Source organism: Acomys minous (genome assembly GCF_964271855.1).
Source record: "Acomys minous genome assembly, chromosome: 14".
Taxonomy (NCBI): Eukaryota; Metazoa; Chordata; class Mammalia; order Rodentia; family Muridae; genus Acomys; species Acomys minous.
The window spans coordinates 54,224,450-54,245,085 of NC_140496.1; the positions used below are offsets into that span (position 1 = coordinate 54,224,450).

The 20,636-nt window shown below is 39.2% G+C and overlaps 1 protein-coding gene across 1 annotated transcript in view; it reads right to left on the minus strand.

The window, feature by feature from the left end:
* Window positions 1–17,848, minus strand: part of LOC311582476 (vomeronasal type-2 receptor 116-like) — a gene marked incomplete at both ends in the record, with an annotated part of 50,548 nt that extends 32,700 nt beyond the window's left edge. The window contains one exon of the mRNA XM_084755639.1: window positions 17,465–17,848. Within this exon, the coding sequence (XP_084611765.1) occupies window positions 17,465–17,848 (384 nt within the window). The remainder of the gene's footprint in view (window positions 1–17,464) is intronic.
* Between the last annotated feature and the right edge of the window lie 2,788 nt (window positions 17,849–20,636).

Here is a 20,636-nt window from a genome sequence, read left to right on the forward strand (position 1 = left end):
TTTGATGTTGGTTCCAGTTGAGTGTTTGTGTAGTTGTGGTTTTGCCTTGGTATAGTTATCTATTTCCTGAGTAGTTTGGGTTGTAGCTTGTCCCTTTGGGGTGGAGTTTTCCTTTTAGTACCTTTTGTAAAGCTGGATTTATGGATAAGTACTCCTTGAATTTGTTTTTGTCATAGAATATTTTGTTTTCTCCATCAATGGTTATTGATAGTTTTGCTGGGTAAAGTAGACTTTACCTGCCATCTGTGGTCTCTTAGGGTTTGAAGGATCTCTGTCCAGGCCCTTCTGGCTTTGATGGTCTCTGTTGAGAAGTCGGGTGTAATTCTGATAGGTTTACCATTAAATGTTATTTGGCCCTTTTCCCTTGCAGCTTTTAATATTTTTTCTTTATTCTGTATATTTTGTGTTTTGATTATTATGTGATGGACAGTTTTTCTTTTCTGGTCTATTCTATTTGTTGTTCTGTAGGCCTCTTGTATGTTTATAGGCATCTCTTTCTTTAGATTAGGAAAGTTTTCTTCTATGATTTTGTTGAGAATAATTTCTGGGCCTTGAAGTCTGGTATCTTCTCTTTCTTCAATACCATTTATCCTCAGATTTCTTCTTTTTATGGTGTCCTTGATTTCTTGGAAGTGTTGTGTCAGCAGTTTTCCAGATTTAGCATTTTCTTTAATGGTTGCTTTAAGATCTATGATGGTATCTTCTAGTCCTGAGATTCATTCCTCCATCTCTTGGATTCTGTTAGAAAAGCTCACCTCTCTGTTGCTCGCCTTCTTTTCTGAGGTCTCACGTTCCCGTTTTTCTTCTGTTTTGTTTCATCTTCAGATCTTGAACTGATTTTTTTATTTTTTTCATCTGATTGTTTGTACATTCCTGAGTTTCTTCCATTGCCTCCTTATAGGTCTTCAGAGCTTGAACCGTTTTATTGATTTCTTTCATCTGGTTGTTTGTATTTTCCTGAAATTTTTCCAGGGTCTCTCTACTGGCTTCTTTTATGTCTTCCACCTTTTTGGCTGTGTCATCCTGCATTTGATTATGAAATTTATGTGTTTCCTCCATTATCATCCACATTACTAAGGAGTTGAGGTCATTTTCTTGTATTTCCGTTGTTTTTTAGTTCTCTAGGTTGTTTTCTTTGGGATAGCTGTAATCTGAGATGCCACATTGTTTTGGGGTTTGTTTTTTTTTTTTTTTGCATATGCTTTACTCTGTCTTCTAGATATCTTGCCATCTCTGTTTTTGTTAAGTAGTTTCCAGAGTTGGAGGGAGGGAGTCTGGTGATAGATTCACCTGTTTCTCTTGATTTCCCTAGGGTGGAAGCTCTGATGCTTCACTGGTCAGAATGGCAGGAGGCTAGCCCTTCCATTTACGACTCCCACCGCCAGTCATCCTCAGCTCCCCTGTACTGTGGGTCTTGCAGTCATTCTGGGTCTCTGAATGTGCGTAGGGTCAGGCCAAAGTGTCCACAGCCTTCTGGGTCCCCTTATAGCACTGGAGCTCTCCAGGGACTGAGGCAGGTCAGGTGGAGGTTGTCTGATGGCCACTCTACTCCCTGTCTCCCTGAGAATTCCTTAGTCCTGGAGCTTTGGTGCTCTGCTGGTCTATGGTTCCTGATAGTGTTTCAAGACCCAGACTGCTTGCAGAGTCCAGGTTAGTGTCACAGGGCTCAAACTGTCCACACACTGAGTCCAGTTCGTGTGTCTGGGCCCAAATGGGTCTCTGGGCCTATTCCATGCACTTAGTCCAGTTAGCACTGAGTCCAACAGGGTCTTGGGCCCAGAGCACACACTGAGCTCGCCGAGATCAGTTAAAGTCTCAGGGACCAAACTTCCTGCAAAGTCCAGTCAGAGTCTCAGGGCTGGGACTGCCCGCCAAGCCCAGCCAGGACTCCAGGACCAAACCATGCTTTGAGCTCAGCTAGGTTCTCTGGATCCAAACTGCCCGCCAAGCTCAGCTAGAGTCTCTGGGCCCAAACTGCCTGCCAAGTCCAGCCAGAGTCTCAGAGCTGGGACTGCACCAAGCTCAGCTAGAGTCTCAGAACCCAAACTGCCTGCATAGTCCAGCCAGGGACCTGGGTCCAAACCTAACATTGAGCTCAGCTAGATTCTTAGGGCCCAAACCATCTGCTGAGCTCAGCTAGGGACTCTGGGCCCAAAATGCACACAGAGTCTAGCCAGAGTTTTTGGGCTGGGACTGTGCACCGAGCTCAGCTAGAGGCTTTGGGCCCAAAGGGCATGCTGTGGTCAGTTATAGTCTCAGGGCCCGAACCACCCACCAAACTCAGCCAGGAATTCTGGACCCAAACTGCACACCTGGTCCAAGCAGAGTCTCAGAGCCGGGACTGCGCCAAAAGCTCAGCTAGAGTCTATGGCCCCAACTGTCTGCTAAGTGCAGTTAGGGACTCTGGCTCCAAACCACACACCAAGCTCAGCCAGAGTCTCAAGGGTGGAATTGCACACTAAGATCAGCCAGGGACTCTGGACCCACACTGCGCATTGAATTCAGCCCAGGACTCCAGACCTAAACTGCGCGGAAAGTCCAGCCATAGTCTCAGGGCCACGACTGCTTAAAAAGCTCAGCTAGAGTCTTTGGGCCCAACTTGCCCAAGTCCAGCTAGAGACCCTGGACTGAAATTGTGCTCTGAGCTCAGCCTGCATCTCAGGGGCTGAACTGTGCACTAAGCTGAGCTTGGGTCTCAGGGACCAAACTGCATGGCAGGTTCAGTTTGGGTTTCCGGGCAACACGTGGCATGGCCCAAATCCTGCCCAGAGTCCCCTCTCCCACAGAAACTCCCACCAGCCACAACACGAATCGCCTCCGCCAGAGGGCTCCGAGCTGCAAACCTCAGCCGCTGCCACTGCTGCCACCACTACCGCTGCTGTTGCTGCCGCTCTGATCTGAGAAAATCTGTGCTCCTCTCATGTGCAGGAGCATGCAGGTCCCCTGCACCCTGGTCTCTTCGAACCATGGAGCACTCCTGCTGCAGTGGTGTGGGGACCTCGGTGTTCCTGGTTCAGAATTCTGTACAATTCCCTGAGTTGTGTACTGAAGCTTCTAAACATGGTCCACACTGCTCGTCGCCATCTTGGATCCATCTATCTATTTTCTTGTCTTCTTTGTTTAGTCAGATTCTTTGAGTTGGAGGTTTCTTCCTATCATCTTCTGTAGGGCAGGATTTTTTGATAGATACTGTTTAAGTTTATTTTGTCATGAAACATCTTATTTTCTTCGTATAAAGATGTTGAAAGTTTTGCTGGGTAGACTCTTAGTGTTTGGAAGACTTCTGCCTAGCCCTGTCTGGCTTTTATGGCCTCTGCTGAAAACTCAGATGTGATTTGGATAGATTTCCAATTGTATGTTACTTGGGTTTTTTGTGCTTTTAATATTTTTTCTTTGTTCTGTCCATTTTGTGTGTTGGTTATTATGTGGCAGGAGTATTTTTCTTTTAGTTTTCACTCTATATGGTCCACTGTGGGCCTCTTGCATGTTTAGAAGCATCTCCTTCTTTAAATTGCAGAAGTTTTCTCCTATGTTTTTGTTGAAAATATTTTCCTGGCCTTGGAGCCTGGCATCTTCTACTTCCTCAATTCCTATTATTCTTAAGTTTCTTCTTTTCATGGTGTCCATGATCTTGGATGTTTTATATCAGAAATTTTTAAATATTTTCTTTGATGGTTGCATCAAAGTATTCCATTGTATCTTCTACTTCGAAGATTCTTACCTCTATCTCTTGTATTGTGTTGGAGATGCTTATCTCTGCACATTCTGTTTTCCTCTCTAAGTTCACTTTCCAGGATTTCTTCAGTTTGTGCTTTTATTATTGTTTCCATTTTCATCTTCAGGTCCTTCTTAAACTCTTCTTAGAATCTCTGAATGGTACCAAAGAGTCATGTTATCAAAATTCCCACCCCAAAAACTCTCACCTTATGAGTCGTGAAGAATTCCATGAATATCCGCATTGTTGCAGTTGTTTCCCAGTTTGGTCCTGTAAGTGACACTGCACACATTGGCTTTCTTGTATAGTCATAATTAGGATAAACATTGTTTATGTTCATATGCATAAACTGGTAAATTGTGACAGTGTCTTACAACCAAATATCATGTAGTCAAACAGAGTTATTTGGTAAAAGACCAGGGTTCCTATTGACTTCATCCATGGAAAAATCCAATGCAGAAGCAAATCGCTGGCTTTTTGTTATTGTGCTATAAAAGGAACCACTGTTTATTATGGACAGAGATATACATATAATCATTTGTAATGAATACAAAAAATATCCTTTATTGAACACTATTTCCTTCTACCTCCAAAGATTGAACAGATGTGCTGTATTGTGAGATTATACTGACATAAGAAGCTGGAAATTACAAAAGCTTTAAACACTCCTGAAAGTGTGTCTCCCATATATAATATGTGATAGTTACATCATCCACAGAGATTGTTTCTATGTCTTGTTTTTGGATGCTGTCTCAGAATGTAAAAATACAAGCATATGTTTGACCGAAGAGAAATTCTCATGAAATTTTAATTTGAAATTATTGAGCAATATAAAAATATATGTGACTGTGAGATGTCTTAGGTTTTTATCATGAAATTAGCTAAGGAAGTTAAAGGAAGAATTATGAGTGCACAGTAGCCCTTCTCAGGGGCTACATTTCACTCCTGTACTTAAATTTATTTATAATTAATGGCAATATACTTAACAAATCATCTTATATCCATCTGCATCTCCTGTGTTTTTTCTTCCAGTTTGACTGCTAGAGAAATAAAATCCTTTTGTAAATTTTATTGTTATGCAAAATCATATATCTAAAGAATAATTGATAAAATATGTATGTATGCACATTTTTGTGTGGGCAGGAGCAATGAATTTATTAGGCCATAATAGGATAACACAAACCATGGTTTTTAAATTTTTATACATTGCTTTAGACTATTCTATCTCAAATGCACATGTACACATTTGCTTCAAGTATTGAGATCAGAGATTAAGATTACAAACCACCACCCCATTATGATTCACCTATTTTTTGTTTACACACACACATGTGATGTACTCACACTGATCAGGAGTGTGGTAACATAATTTTTCTCCTAGAATACATCCTTAGCTAGATGTAGTGGTACATGCCTTGTAATGCCAACACTCAGTGAGGCAGATACAGTAGGATTACTGTTAGATTGAAGACAGCACTTTCTATGAAATGAGTCCAGAACAACCAAAACCTTAGCAAAAAACTTTCTCTAAAAACACTATTTTGACCAACTGTCTGGTAAAACTAACATAACTCTAGCTCCCTACTGAGAACAAGGAAATTCAGAAATTGCAGTGAGGTTTGTAAGTGCCATAATTCATGTTTATAAAATAGAATACAAAAATTCATTTTTAAATAAAAACAGGCAACACATCAGTTGATGTAAAAATAGCATATTGTGTTTATGTTTATGAGAAAAATAATTCCTATCTCTTCCATGTCAAGTCCTATCTGGCCAATATACATCAAAAATACTATATCATTCTGAATGATTCACTCAGAATTAAATACAATAAGTTTCCAGTTAGAAATTGTATCGCTGTGATGTTTTTATTTATAAAAACAGGATTTTTAGAATATTCTTTACCTATACACAGAACATTATCATTGAGAATTTCAGTAACAAAAAAGGAATTCTGATTCGGGATTTGTGCTTTCAATCACTATATTCTACTACAAATGTTGGGAAACATCAATTATTTAAGCTATATGAGTGGCTTAGTTGTCCAATATTCTGTGTTTGAAAACATCTCTGAGAAATTCAGAAACACCATATGAATCTATGTATGTAAAAATTCACCTATGCATAGCAAAATTACTGAAAGAGAAATGAAAGTGATAAATATGACTTAGGTCTCTGTAAATAAACATTTCAGACATAAAGGGCAACCTAACACCAGACACAGCTGTCACTCAGGCAAGCAAAAAAGACTGTAAGCTGTCACTGGGATGAGTGACAGCCTCACTTTTCAAAGAATCCAAAGGTATCCTTTACAGTCCAAGAGTGTGAAGAACTTGACTTGGTTATACATAAAAGCTAGTGTTTGTACAACTACACAAGTGAAATATGGAGCAACAGGAACATAGTTCTTAGTAACCTGATCTCTTACTTCCATTCTCAATTGAGCTTCAGACACCATAGTGTGACCACATGCGAGGAATTGGAGAGAGTGTCTTTGTATCTATGTGGAAGCTCTCAATAGCTATGTGTAGCACAAACACTACATGCACTAGGATATACATCAGAATATATAGCTATTTACTTTAATGTACTTAGGATAAAACTTGTTGAAATATATGGGATTGCTTTTGATCATACATCACTGGCTATGGTACAATGTAAACTGTGATTAAGAGGACTATATATTTTGGGTCACTGTGAGAGACATTTTCTCAATCAGCCTACAGCTTTAAACCAGGTGCCTAAATAAAATAAAATCAGAACACTCCTGAAAAAAATTAAAAGTAGAAAAAAAGCAAGGTGTCTCTAAAGAAGTAATGGTTCACTCTTGGTATGCAGGCTGTGAGAACAGGACAGAAGACTCAAAGTATTGCTATGATCCTCATCAGATACCTCATGAAATATGTGTCAGGATATTTACATGGAAGATTTTTAAAGAACTTACTATAGATTCAGATATTTGCTCCAATCCTCTAGTCTATTGTCTCAGAGATTGCTTAAAGAAAGAAGACACAATTTGCCTCCAAGTCCTTTTCTTTATCTTCCTTCATCTTCATTTTCCAAAAGTACCTAGGATGAATTAAACTGGCCAGGAGAAGGGGGCTCAGTAGCAATAAAAGGAAAATCCAAGCACACATATTTGTCCTTCCTTAAACCTGGGCAATGTGGAATCTGAACTGCCATCAGCACATCAAATGAGCACCTATGTTTTTTGACCTGATTTTATTTCTCTGGACCAAGTGACTCTAGCTGTATGTTCTTGTTTCCTTGTTTTTCACATTGATCCTGATTGCTGGAGGAATTTTTAACACTCTCTTCCCTGGAGTGCAACTGATGTCCACAGTCCTTAAGAAAAGCATTGGTAGGTAAATTAATATGTGAATAGTTCAGTTCAAGGTTCAATGAAATCACACATGTCTTAAAATTTAAAGCTCCTGGGAGAAAAGTCTTTTCTTCAAGTTTGTTTCTTTGAATGTCCAAACAAAATGATTACGTGAGGAAAATAAAAATGATCTCAGCGTTTTCTGTCAGATGATCAACATTGAAACATGAAGAAATGGTTAAGGAAGTACTCACAACACTCCAATTTATGGGGACACACTGGGAATTGCATTGTAAAATCCAAGTCAGAGAGAGATTGTACATATTTCCAGCAATTTAGACTCAAAAAGCAAGCATATGTATACTATGCTACACTTTTCACTGATACAGATTATCCAAACAAAGCCTTTGTTTCCATTGCCTTCAAAATCAATAAACACATGTCCCCTTGAGGGGGAAACCTGGTGGCACTCAGAGGAAGGACAGCAGGTTACCAAGAAGAGACTTGATACCCTATGAACATATACAGGGGAGGTAATCCCCCTCAGGAACAGTCATAGGGGAGGGGAATAAGGGGAAAATGGGAGGGAGGGAAGAATGGGACGATACAAGGGATGGGATAACCATTGAGATGAAACAAGAATAAATTAATAAAGAAAAAAAACAAAATCAATAAACAGGTCTAATACAGAAATCTACTCAGTATTGCTATATCCAAAATTATCTATCTTGTTTACAAATTAAAGGTTGATATTTAAAGGTTCAGCAAGATCTAGAGAGAACATCAGATCTGTGTACCTTGTTTCAAATCCTAATAAATACCAAGCAGTCCTACACCCAACCAAATATTTGTTCATGATAACATAAGCTGAATATTTAAATTCTAAATCATTATCTCCCTCCCCGATTCTCCATTTTCTAATTCAATAATGTGTGCTGATCCATTTCTTCTATTTTTTTTTGATTCACTAAATTGCTTTTTCCCATTTCACATTCCAGTCATGGCAATGAAGAAGTACTGTCTTGAGTGTCTCAGAAGCAAACAATAACTGGGAAGCAACACTTTGTTCAATCTGTAAACTCTTTTGTAATTTTTCTATTCCTCTACTGATCAATTCATGCTCATGAGCTTCTTCAGATGCATATGCATTGCAAAAAAAAGCAAGACTAGTGCAGAAAATTGTCAGGTTTGTGTGCTGATATAGAATATTTAGCATTCGAGATGAGAACACAAGGTTTGTATATTTTTCTGTGTCTTGTTGTATAGTTAAGAAATATCATTTAACTTATACATGACCTGTGGTTCTGTGATAACCTCTCCTGGAGTGCTAAGACATGGATAGAAAGGAAAGTCACCAGAGAAGGCTTTCCTAGGTAGACAGAAAAAAATCATCTTTTAAGCTGGCTAGTGAAATCTCCACTATGCAATGTGGAGTATGGTATCCAGTTTTAGTGTTTAATAATTATTATTTATTTAAAAATTCATACAATTTAGTGGAATACCTTATGGAACAATCACTTACATGTGTTAGATACCTAACAAGCATTTATCTCTCTGTCATCCATATCTAGTATTAATTTTACTACTGATTTCATTCCTCAGTTCAAAATCCTCCTTTTAATTCTATGTCATTTGTGAGTTTGTGCTTGCTCAATTTGTGAAATAACTGTGATTTTTCTGTATTATTCTAAGTAGTGGCCTTTTAAAAGTTTTTTTGAGACAGAATTTAGTTGTGTGTATCCCTTGCTGTCCTGGCATCACTCTGTAGACCAGGCTGGCCTCGAACTCACTGAGATCCGCATGGCTCTGCCTCCCAAGTGCTGGGATTAAAGGCTTGTGCCACCACAACCCAGCTGTCACCCATATCCCAATACATTCAGACATTTTCAGGCATAATTACAGTCCATATGGCCCCTGGTTGATATTTCAGTCTCATCAAACCCCTTTTGGCACATATTATTTGGTGCTGTTGGTCTTCTGTTGGAGCTAGTGTTCCCTCCAAGGCCTTCTTTCCTTCCACTTTTCCACCAACTGTGTGATCTGCCATGTTTCAACATATTCTCAGCATTCATTTCAATTGATTTCTTGGTTGATCCTCTTAAAGCACAGCTATTGTAGGCTCCTGTCTGTGAGTATAACAGAGTATTGTTAATAATGTCAGAGGTTGGCTTTCTTGCATGGTGTTGTTATGAATTACTTGGACATTCCCTCAATTCCTGCTCACTCTGTAATACCTCACATCTTGAAGGAAGGATAAAATTTGATTCAAAGTATTTTGGGTTTTGTTTCTTTTCCCCACTCACTACTAAAAATCTAGTCTATATAGAGGTTTTCCTCTTCAATCTACATGTGTCCTGTTGGTAGGTTGTATTAGTTTGAGTCATTTTCTTCTGACTTGACACTGAGCTATAAGTGAAGAAGAAATTTCCTAATTTTACTCTCCTCTCCTCTGTATTCCTCTGTAACTTCTGGACTCCAGCTTAAATCCAGAGTGATATCCATCTCCACAGGTATTTATTGGTGGTGCCCCTTCATATCTAAACCCCCACCTGTCTCTTTTAAATCTAATCAGATTTTTCTTAAAGATTTATTTATTCATTATGTATACAATGTTCTCCCTACATTCATGCCTGCAGGCAAGAGAAGGGCACCAGGATCTCATTGCAGATGGTTGTAAGCCACCATGCACTTGCTAGGAATTGAACTCAGGACCTATAGAAGTCCTCCCAGTGCTCGTATCCAGTGTACCATCTTCTCATCCCTATCTAACCATATTTATATTTAAAATCTGGGTTAAGTAAAGTATTTATACAGTGAAATACATTGTTCTTCAAATGTTCAGTTTTATTCTCTCATTTTTAGATGACTGATGGATGATTAGAATTTGAGGTTAAGAAAACAAAACTAAGAGATGGAGGTGACTAATGAGAGAGGTGGAAGAGGCTTAGATTACATTCAGTTGTTCATTTAATCATCTTTACAATAATCACTTGCTTCTGTGTGCTGAACACTTAAAAGCAAATACAACTATTTTACATATATTTATTTATTTATGTAATGTGTATATGCATGTGTTTCTTCATGGACTTGGTTAAATGGTCCTCTCTTTGTGCAGTGTGAGTCCTGGGATAGAATCAGGGAGTCGTGCTTTGTCACCCCTCCAATGGAATCTGTGTGACAAATACTACACAGGCCTGATGCTAAACCCCCAAAAAGGCAAGAATCTCCTGGACTGAGGTTGATGTTTCTGCTGGGAGAAAAACTGCAGTTAAATTAATTTCATTGTGTTTTGATATATTCTTTATTCTTTATTCTTTATTTTTAACTATACTTCATTCCCAAAGTAGGAATCTCAAACATAACCATGGTCACTAGGAGATGATCCTTACTTGGGACTGCAGCCAGGGACTGTCCAGGTCCAGAGCAGCCCTGCTTTACTTCCACTTATTAAAAGAAACATGACTAGAAATTAATCATTAGTTAATAAGTTATGCTATGGTCTACACAGAAGTGGAGTATTTCAAAAGACTCCAAGTAGTGGCACTCAGATATCAGAAGAGGGAACTAATAGAAAAGCAAAAACTGTCTTGGCACACAGGTGATGAGCACAAGTTTTGTTAGGGAAAGAACATTGACCCTGGACAAAGGGAGCACATACATATTGATACCAAGCCAGTAACTTAGAAATGTTGATGTCTTTTGCTGTGTTCTGTACCTGGTACTGCTTCATGCAAATTTGCAATTCCAAATATGACAAGAAAATAACTTTGCATTCTCTATCTGAACTGTGTGTGCTTGATTGCTCACTGACTTCCTTGAATCTGCTCTGTGGGAAAATGTAACCACAATTCCCCCTGCTTTTGAAATGTATGTTTAAAAATTTAGACTGCTAGCTACAAAGTACACTCAGATGCAAAACTCATCTGTGTGGGTGTGTCTGTTTGTCACACCTAATCTCTGTTCACTGACACTTCTAGAATGCCCATTCCCAGGGACCTATCCCCAATTGAGCCTGTCCATGGTGGTGGTTCCAGATCCGAAGGGCTTGGAGCAAGATTATCTCTCCTCTTTTTACATACTTTATCAAACTGTGATAAATACCTCGCCATATAATGCTGCAGACTCCTCAGCAAAGGACAAGTGCAGCCAAGAAGGCAAGTAGGTAAGAATAATGGAGCAATTTCAGTCCAAGAATAGAGTTATGTTCTTGGCAGTTTTAAGTCATATGACTTAAGGTAGAGGAATAAAACCAAAAAAAAAAAAGAAGTTGGCACAATTTTGTGACTTTTTGTTAAAAGTGAGTCCCTGGTTCCCAGGGGAAGGAAGCCTATCTTTAGAGAAGCGGAAAAGAGAAGGAAAAGAAATGAAGAAATACTATGAAGCTCGTGGTCCAAGTCAGATAGCACCACAGACATTTTCCTTGTGGATAAATATTAGAGATCTGTTATTAGACAAACCTGAGTGGAGTTTTTCATAGAGGAAGTGTCCTCTGTGGAGGAAGCTGCTCCATTAAGATCCAGAGTAGAAGAGATGCTAGAAAGGATTGTTCCTCCCTCTGAGAGATCAGACATATTATTAAAACAACTTACATGAAAAATGCCTATAATCTCTGCCAGGAACTAAATAGAAAAAGAGGGAGTGTAAATGCCTCAGCCAGCACTAGATCAAGAGGATAGCCTACAGTGTAGGTTTATAAAGGAAACATTTTTGTGCAGTCAAAACCTACAAGGAGGTAACAACTAGAAATTTTCTCTTTTTTTTCTTGTAGTCAGCAGAGTCACATTACTGGTGACTGCTACAAGGAAAAGCAGACCTTCAAAAGATGAACAAGTCTCTGGAGTTTTTTCCTCAGTGTAAAGAAGGAAAGCATTGGAAATATGAGTGTAAATCAAAGTTTCACAAAGATGGGACCCCCACTTACAAATGGGGAGACAAAAATGGGATAAGGGGCCAGTCCTTAGCCCCGAATTAGAAAGAGGGCACAAAGAGGAGGAACAAAGTAGCTTGAATGCTCTTGCCCCTGAATTGAACATCTTAGACCTGGAAAGAGCAACATCAGGAAGTGCAAGATTAGATCTTGCAGTAGGTAAAAATTATCTGCTTTCTCTTTAACCCAGAATATAGTTAATAGGGACAAGATTTAATAGGCCATTCGCTTTAGGTATCTTTGGCTTTATAATTGCAAGTTCAAATTATAAGAAAAAATTTGAAGTGCTCCCAGAAGTAATTGACTATGACTTCCAGGGAGAAACAAAGATTATGATTAGCTCTTTAATGGAAACTGTACAATCGCACAAGAATCAGCTTCTGTTGCTTCCCTTATGTTCAGCTGCCTACTCCAATTTTATTTTTTTTTAATTTTTTTCTTTATTAATTTATTCTTGTTACATCTCAATGGTTATCCCATCCCTTGTATCCTCCCATTCTTCCCTCCCTCCCATTTTCCCCTTATTCCCCTCCCCTATGACTGTTCCTGAGGGGGATTACCTCCCCCTGTATATGTTCATAGGGTATCAAGTCTCTTCTTGGTAACCTGCTGTCCTTCCTCTGAGTGCTACCAGGTCTCCCCCTCCAGGGGACATGGTCAAAGGTGAGGCACCAGAGCATGTGAGAAAGTAATATCCCACTCTCCACTCTACTGTGGAGAGTGTTCTGTCCATTGGCTAGATCTGGGTAGGGGTTTAAGGTTTACTGCCTGTATTGTCCTTGGCTGGTGCCTTAGTTTGAGCGGGACCCCTGTGCCCAAATCTGCCTATCATAATGTTCTACTTGTAGGCTTTTAGGACCCTCTGGATCCTTCTACTTTGCCATTCTCCCATGATTCTCTCATCTAGATTCCCACTAGAATGTCCTCCCCTCTGTCTCAGTTTCCTGGTAAGTGAAGGCTTTCGTGGGACATGCCCCTTGGGCTAATATGCAGATATAAGTGAGTATATACCATTTGAGTCTTTCTGCTTCTGGGTTAACTCACTCATTATGATCATTTCTAGCTCAATCCATTTGTCCATAAATTTCGGGAATTCCTTGTTTTTAATAGCTGAATAGTATTCCATAGTGTATATGTACCACAGTTTCTTTATCCATTCTTCTATTGATGGACACTTAGGCTATTTCCATGTTCTGGCTATTATGAATAAGGCTGCTATGAACATGGTTGAGCAAATTTAAGACCTCAGAAAACAATAAAAGTAGACGGGAAAGATGTTTAAGGAATACTAGACACTGGAGCAGACATATCAGGGAGATGGAGATTTTTACAAGATTTAAGAACTGTAAATAAGACTATGCCTCATATGGGGGCCTTTCAACATGGCCTTCCTTCTGATACTATGCCCAAAAACTATTGCATTATTTTTATAAACCTAAAACATTGTCATAAATCTAAAACATTGTCTTCTCGCTATTAAATTGCAACCTGAAGATTCTCATAAATTTGCATTTAGGATACTTTCAGTTAACTTTCAGAGACCTTATCAAAGATATCAGGGGAAAGTTTTGCCACAGGGAAATTTCTTTTTCAGAAATTTGTAGACCAGGTAAGTTATGTAAAGGTGTATTTGTTTTAATCTCAAGTTTAAGGTCTTAGTATGGGTTTCAGTTTTTCCATAGGTGATAATTGCCTTGTGTAGGACATGGTCTTTGCCAGGTACAGTTAGTATAATTCTGAGGACTATGAAAAGTATAAATAGGAGAGAGAGAGAGAGAGAGAGAGAGAGAGAGAGAGAGAGAGAGAGATGGATTGGAGAGGATTGAAAGGGAAATGTCTGGTGATTTAAAGAAAATTGACCAATGAAGAAATGGTGGCATTTTGGGGTTGACAGAGAGCAAGAGGACTCAAAGAGGAGTCCTTTGAGGATGGTGCTCCCAGAGAGAAAGAAAGGTTCTTCCATCAACTTTAAACCACGATGAGAAGCAAACAGGTTTACACACATTTCTCCAATAAACTTCTTTCTCTAATACATATTTTGGTGTGTCAGAAGTGTTTGAAGTGGAGAAGGGAGGTAGAGTTAGTAAATACCAAAAATAAATCAACTTTGAAATAGGTGTCAATGGACATTAGAATAAACATGCAGAAGGCTGAATGACTGCCTGTCCATTTGTAAGTAGATTAGTAGAAATTCTTCCCTTGATCTTGTGACCTCACAAGCCATACATGTTTTTGACCAGGCTTATATAACATGTGTGTACTTCCTTTCATGGAGCAGGCATAAAATCTTATCAGAGATGGTTGATTGCCACCCAAACATCCATTCCACTTCTTACCTTTTATGTCCGTGCTATACCTACTTCTGGGTAACTAGATGGATGACCTTTCTTCTCCATCAGCTTCCCTGCACTATAAACATAAACCAGTATGGAAGAATCTTCCAGATCAGTTCCAGCTTAATTTCTGTGTCTTTATTCATGAGAACTGCAGCCATAGGGGCTCATAATATGTTTCTAATGGGTGACTAAGAATAATGGTAATATACTTTCTTTTGGAAGGTTCTGAGGGTTCCCTCTCCATCAAGTCAAATTAAGGTTGGCATTGAGGTTTTTACTTAGATATCTGTTTTGTTTTGTTTTGTTTTTAATTAAATTTTACTAAACCTTCCATTGGGTTTTTTTGGGGTTTTGTTGTTGTTGTTGTTAGTTGTTGTTGTTTTTGGTTTTTTGTTTGTTTGTTTTTTTGCTTAGAAACTTAAGGCTTCTTGGATCAACATTATTCATCTATGCTACAAAACTTAGTTAAAACATTTGAACTTTAGCTTATTTGAGTGTGAGTTATCTTACCCATATAAATACTTCCAGATCCATTCAATATTACAAAAAATAGTTTTTATTAGTACTGTACAGATTTCCATTGTGTTTGTATATGGTGCATTTTCATTATCCATCCATCCATTCAACAGTGACACACATTGACACCGAGTCAACTTCTTAGATAATATTACAGGGATGTGTTGGTGTCTGTCATAGCATATGAAGTTATTTGGGCACATGTCAAATCCTGAAGCAGTTTCAATTTTAACCTTTTGAGAATTCTATAAACTTATTTCCACAGGGTTTTGATCACACTATCACTTAGACTGAATAAAGGATCCTCTTTCACCATTTTGCCCCAATGCCCTAACTCATGTTGTGGGCTGTAAGTACAAACAAAAGCTGGTTGATTACTCCCGTAGCATTCATGTTACTCTTGCACCAGTGAGCATATCTTGCCAGGCCAGACATTATGATGGATTACAGGGTTATCACCTGGGTGAAATTGTTGTACACCTTTTCTCTCCCACTAATATATCTTTTGGCATTGTGAATGTTTTCCAAGAATGCTGAGCTCCCAGGCCAGCACTAATTTGATTTCTCTCTCCATTAACACAAGAGATAAGAGTATTAATTTCAAATTCTGAGTGGAAATCAAGATCAATGGCAATAGGTTATAACATTTAGGTAAGCCTATGAGGTACCATTGACCAACACCACAAAAAATAACCTATACCTTTCACTGACCTATTGTGTGGAAGAGCCATTGTGTCCATTAACATTTCATGTAACTCCATTTAAGCTTTTTTTTACTTAGTAATATGCATAAAGCATATTTAAACTATTATTTTCTATGTATATCTATGTGCCTCAGTGTATTCATATGTAACACATGTATTCATGTATCTGTGGAGGCCAGAAGAGAGTATTAGATGTCTTAGAAGTGGAATTGCAGATAGTTATAAGCAACCTGACGTAGGTTCTGATAAATGAATTGTGCCTTCTGCAAGACTGTCAAGTGCTCTTAGCCAATAAGCCATAACTATAGTAAAAATGTAAATATATCTTAGAATCTTTTTTAATAGTAGGTTACATAACATTGCCCCAGGGATATTGATACAAAAAGCTCATCATGGTAGTTTCTAGTGTAATAACAAAATATTGAGACCATGTGACACATGCATAAAATTTGAAGGCCAGAGTATCTACAATTCACACATGCTATAAGAGATCATTTAAACAAGCTATTCTTCTTGTGTAAATGTTTTGCTGGGTCTCTTGTAAATGTAAAGTTAATGTTTTTATATGAGATGTATGAAGAGATCCAGTCATCTTTTCTCACATCTCATCCTTCCATTGTAGGTCTTATAATCCTGAAAAGCAAACTCCTAGTACAGAGTCTTGATAATATCCTTTTATCTTTTAAATAATTATGTAATTTTAACTGTGTGTGTGTGTGTGTGTGTGTGTGTGTGTGTGTGTGTGTGTGTGTGAGATTATATTTTTGTATGGACATGTGAGTTCAGGGAATCTCATGTATTTTGAAGCTACTGTTACAGGAGGATGGGAGCATCAATTTTCAAGACTACACTGGAAATTGAATCAGGTCCTCTCAAAGCAAAAGTCATATTAATAATGACAAAGTCATCAATATATCTTTTAAAATATTTTTCTGTCTCTTTATCACAATATTTCTCTCACTTCTATGTTACATTTCTCTAATTCCTAGAATAACATTAAGGTGTCTTTCCTTCCCACAGCATGGAAAACATTATATTAACTTCATCTTCAAACTACAGTTCACTCTACTAAAATGTCATGTATTTTACTACCACCACTGAACTGTAACAAAACTCATGATTATTCATCAAAATATTAAAGCTAGAACTTTTACTTTTTTTTGTTGTTTTTTTTTGTTTTTTTTTTATTTTATTATTAATTTATTCTTGTTACATCTCAATGGTTATCCCGTCCCTTGTATCCTCCCATTCTTCCCTCCCTCCCATTTTCCCCTTATTCCCCTCCCCTATGACAGTTCCTGAGGGGGATTACCTCCCCCTCTATATGATCATAGGGTATCAAGTCTCTTCTTGGTAACCTGCTGTCCTTCCTCTGAGTGCCATCAGGTCTCCCCATCCAGGGGACATGGTCAGAGGTGTGGCACCAGAGTGTGTGAGAACGTAATATCCCACTCTCCACTTTACTGTGGAGAGTGTTCTGTCCATTGTCTAGATCTGGGTAGGGGTTTAAGGTTTACCGCCTGTATTGTCCTTGTCTGGTGCCTAGTTTGAGTGGGACCCCTGTGCCCAAATCTGCCTATCATAATGTTCTACTTGTAGGCTCCTAGGACCCTCTGGGTCCTTCTACTTTGCCTTTCTAGAACTTTTACTTAATGTTTAATCTTTTTGTATTTTATAGCAGTAAATTACAATTCCACACTGAACTCCTTCCAAATACCTAGGTCTTTTGAAATAGAAGAAGGATCCAAGTTTATATGAAAAATGTAAACAATAGCAGAAAGAGTACACATAATGATACTACTATCCAATATCTTCATAGGAAACAGTGAGAGTCACTCTAAAAACAGGTAGATCTTGTACTTCAGCTCAGTATTTGGTGGTTATGCAGAAACATTACATTGAAACTCGTGAACTATTTGTTTACAAATAAGATTTCTTCCTGACCTTTTGAACAGAATTTCTGTGTGGTCTTAACAAAATTATGTAGACTTTAGGAACAAAGATGCATCCAAGCATCCCTGCAATGGAAGCCAAGAAGGAGAAGATCTCCACAGCAATCATAACCTTGCCATTGGTGCTGTGATATACAGGGATGAAGGTGACCCAAACAATGCAGAACACCAGCATGCTGAATGTAAGGTACATGGCTTCATTGAACGTGTCAGGCAGGTTTCTGGCCAAGAAAGCCACAGTGAAGCTTCCTAGAGCCAGGCAGGCCAAGAATCCAGGGACACAGTAGACTGCAGTAACAGAGCCCTTGTTGCACACAATGATTATGTGGCCATGCTCAGAGTGTGCATCAATATCAACAAATGAGGAGAAGATCATAGCCTGATTACACACAAAATACATTGAAATAGGGAGCATATGGGATGATGTAGTTAGGAGCCCCTGATATTAGGATGTACTTCACCTGTCTTGGGGCTGCGACTTTGAAAGCCAGAACTACAGTGACTCTTTTGCTAGAACTGTGGTAATGGCCACGGTGAATGCAATTCCAAATGTGATTTACTGCAGGATGCAGGTGGCTGTGTTTGGGTGCCCAGGAAGAGCAAGGAACAGAGGAAACAGAACAGGAGTGACATAAGTAAGAGGTAGCTGAGGGTTCTGGTGTTTTTGGGGGTTTTTTTTGTTTTTTTGTTTTTGGCCTTCATGACAGGAGTGTCATGATGCTTCACAAAGACTCCAAAGACCACAGCAGTTAATGAAGATAAGCACAAGGCTATTAAGGCAAGAGCCATATCTAATAGATCTTCATAGCTTAGAAAGACCACCATTTTGTGCCTACAGTGGTTTTGCACCCATATTGGTCCTCTGGGCACTTCACACACTCATCCACATCTGATAGAGAAAGGAAAGATTTGTTAGTGCTGCTGTAGCATTTTATTGAGAATTTACTAGAAAACCATTGCAATAGCTGTATTTATGCTGAGAATATAATTGAAGGAAACTGCTGCACTGTGATGCTTCTATTTTATAATGCTTATTTTCTTTATGGGATACAAAGTCACAGAATCATTTCTTTGTCCAGTTTATTGTATTGATGATATCATTTATAATGAATATCACAATGTATAGTGTTCTTACATCATTTTTGGTGATATGATGAAACAACTTATGCTGTTGAATTCCAGGAGGTAAATTCATTAACCACAGTGTAGCTGATTGTATTTGAAAATCACCAACCCCCTATATTCAATGCCTTCTGAGGTGGTTGACTGTTTTAGGAATTCTGTCCCTATGACACAAGGAAACTCTGTCTTCCACTGGGATCACACCTGTGATTGGTGTTAGAGATTCAGTTCACCAGCACCAACACAAGGACATAGAAGCAGTATTAGATGGAAGTAGTAGGTTTTGTGTGTGTGGTTGTGTGTATGTGTGTGGTTGTGTGTATGTGTGTATGTGTGTGTGTGTGTAAGTACATCTAAAATTAATAAATGAAAACAGCCTAAATATCCCTCAGTTGAAGAATAGATGAAAAACTGTAGTACATTTACACTATGGAATACTACACAGCTATTAAAAACAAGGAAACCCTGAAATCTGTGGACAAATGGATGGAACTAGAAATGATCGTACTGAGTGAGTTAACCAAGAAGCAGAAAGACTCACATAGTATATACTCACTTATAATTGGACATTAGCCAAAAAGGCATGTCCCATGAAATTCTTCACTTACCAGGAGATTGAGATAGATGTGAGGACTTCCTATTGGGACTCTGGGTAAGATAAGTATGGGAGAATGGGAAAATCGAAGGATCCAGAGGGTCCTAGAAACCTACAAGAAGAACATCATGACATGCGGATCTGGTCCCAGGCCTTCTGCTCAAACTACTGCAACAACCAAGGACAATACATGCAGTAAACATAGAACTCCTCATCCGATCTAACTAATGGACAAGACATTCTCCACAGTTGAGTAGAAAGGTGGTACTGACTCTTACATGAACTGTGGTGTCCTATATTGACCATTCCCATGGTGGGGAGGCCTAGTGACACTTAGAGAAAGGATGAGCAGGCTACCAAGATGAGACTTGATAGCCTGTGACCATATAGTGGGGGAGGAGGTCCCCCTAACTCACAGACATAGGGGAGGGGAATAGGGTGAAAGTGGGAGGGAGGGAGGAACAGGAGGATACAAGGGATGGGATAACAATTTAGATGTAATCTGAGTAAATTAATTCAATAAATTAAAATTTAAAAAATTCACCAATCCCATACATTCAATGCCTCCTGAGGTGGTTGACTGTTTTAGAAATGCTGTCTCTGTGACAGAAGGAGACTCTGTCTTCCACTGGGACCAGACCTATAATAGGTGTAATAGTTTCAGCTCACCAGCCCAAACACATTGACATAAAAACAGCATTAGATGGAAGTAATAGGTTGTGTGTGTTGTTGTATGTATGTGTGTATGTGTGTAAGTACATATAAAAGTAACAACATAGCTTATGAATTTGATAGAAACTTGAGTTATATTGGGCAAGTAGGGCAAGCATTTCCAGTCAGTCCTCTAGTCCTCCAATCCTCCAGACCTCCTTGTAAGTCCTCCAGTCCTCCAGTTCTCTAGCCCTCCCAGTCAGCTCTCTAGTCCTCCAGTCCTCCAGCTCTGACATCCAGTCATCCAGCCCTCGAGCCCGCCAGTCCTCTAGTCCTCAAATTCTCCACCCCTCCCAGTCAGTGATCCATGCCTCCAGTCCTCCAGTCCTCCAGTCCTCCAGTCCTCCCGCCCTACAATCTTCCCATCCTCCAGACAGCCAGTCCTTCAGTATTCCTAGTCCTCCAATCCTCCAGTTCTCTATTCACCAGCCTTCCAGTCCTCTAGTCCTCCAGTCCTCCAAATCTCCTTGTAAGACCTCCAGTCCTCCAGTCCTCCTGCCCACTAGTCCTCCCATCCTCCAGCCTTCCAGTCCACCAGTCCTCTAGTCCTCCAGATCTCCAGACCCTCTATTAAGTACTCCAACCCCAAGTCCTCCAGCCCTCCAGCCCACCCAATCAGCCCTCTAGTCCTCCAGTCATCCAGTCCTCCTTGTAATTCCTCCAGTGCTCTAGAACTGCAGGTCATCAGTGCTCCAATCCTCTAGTCCTCCAGCACTCCAGCTCTCCAGACCTCCCA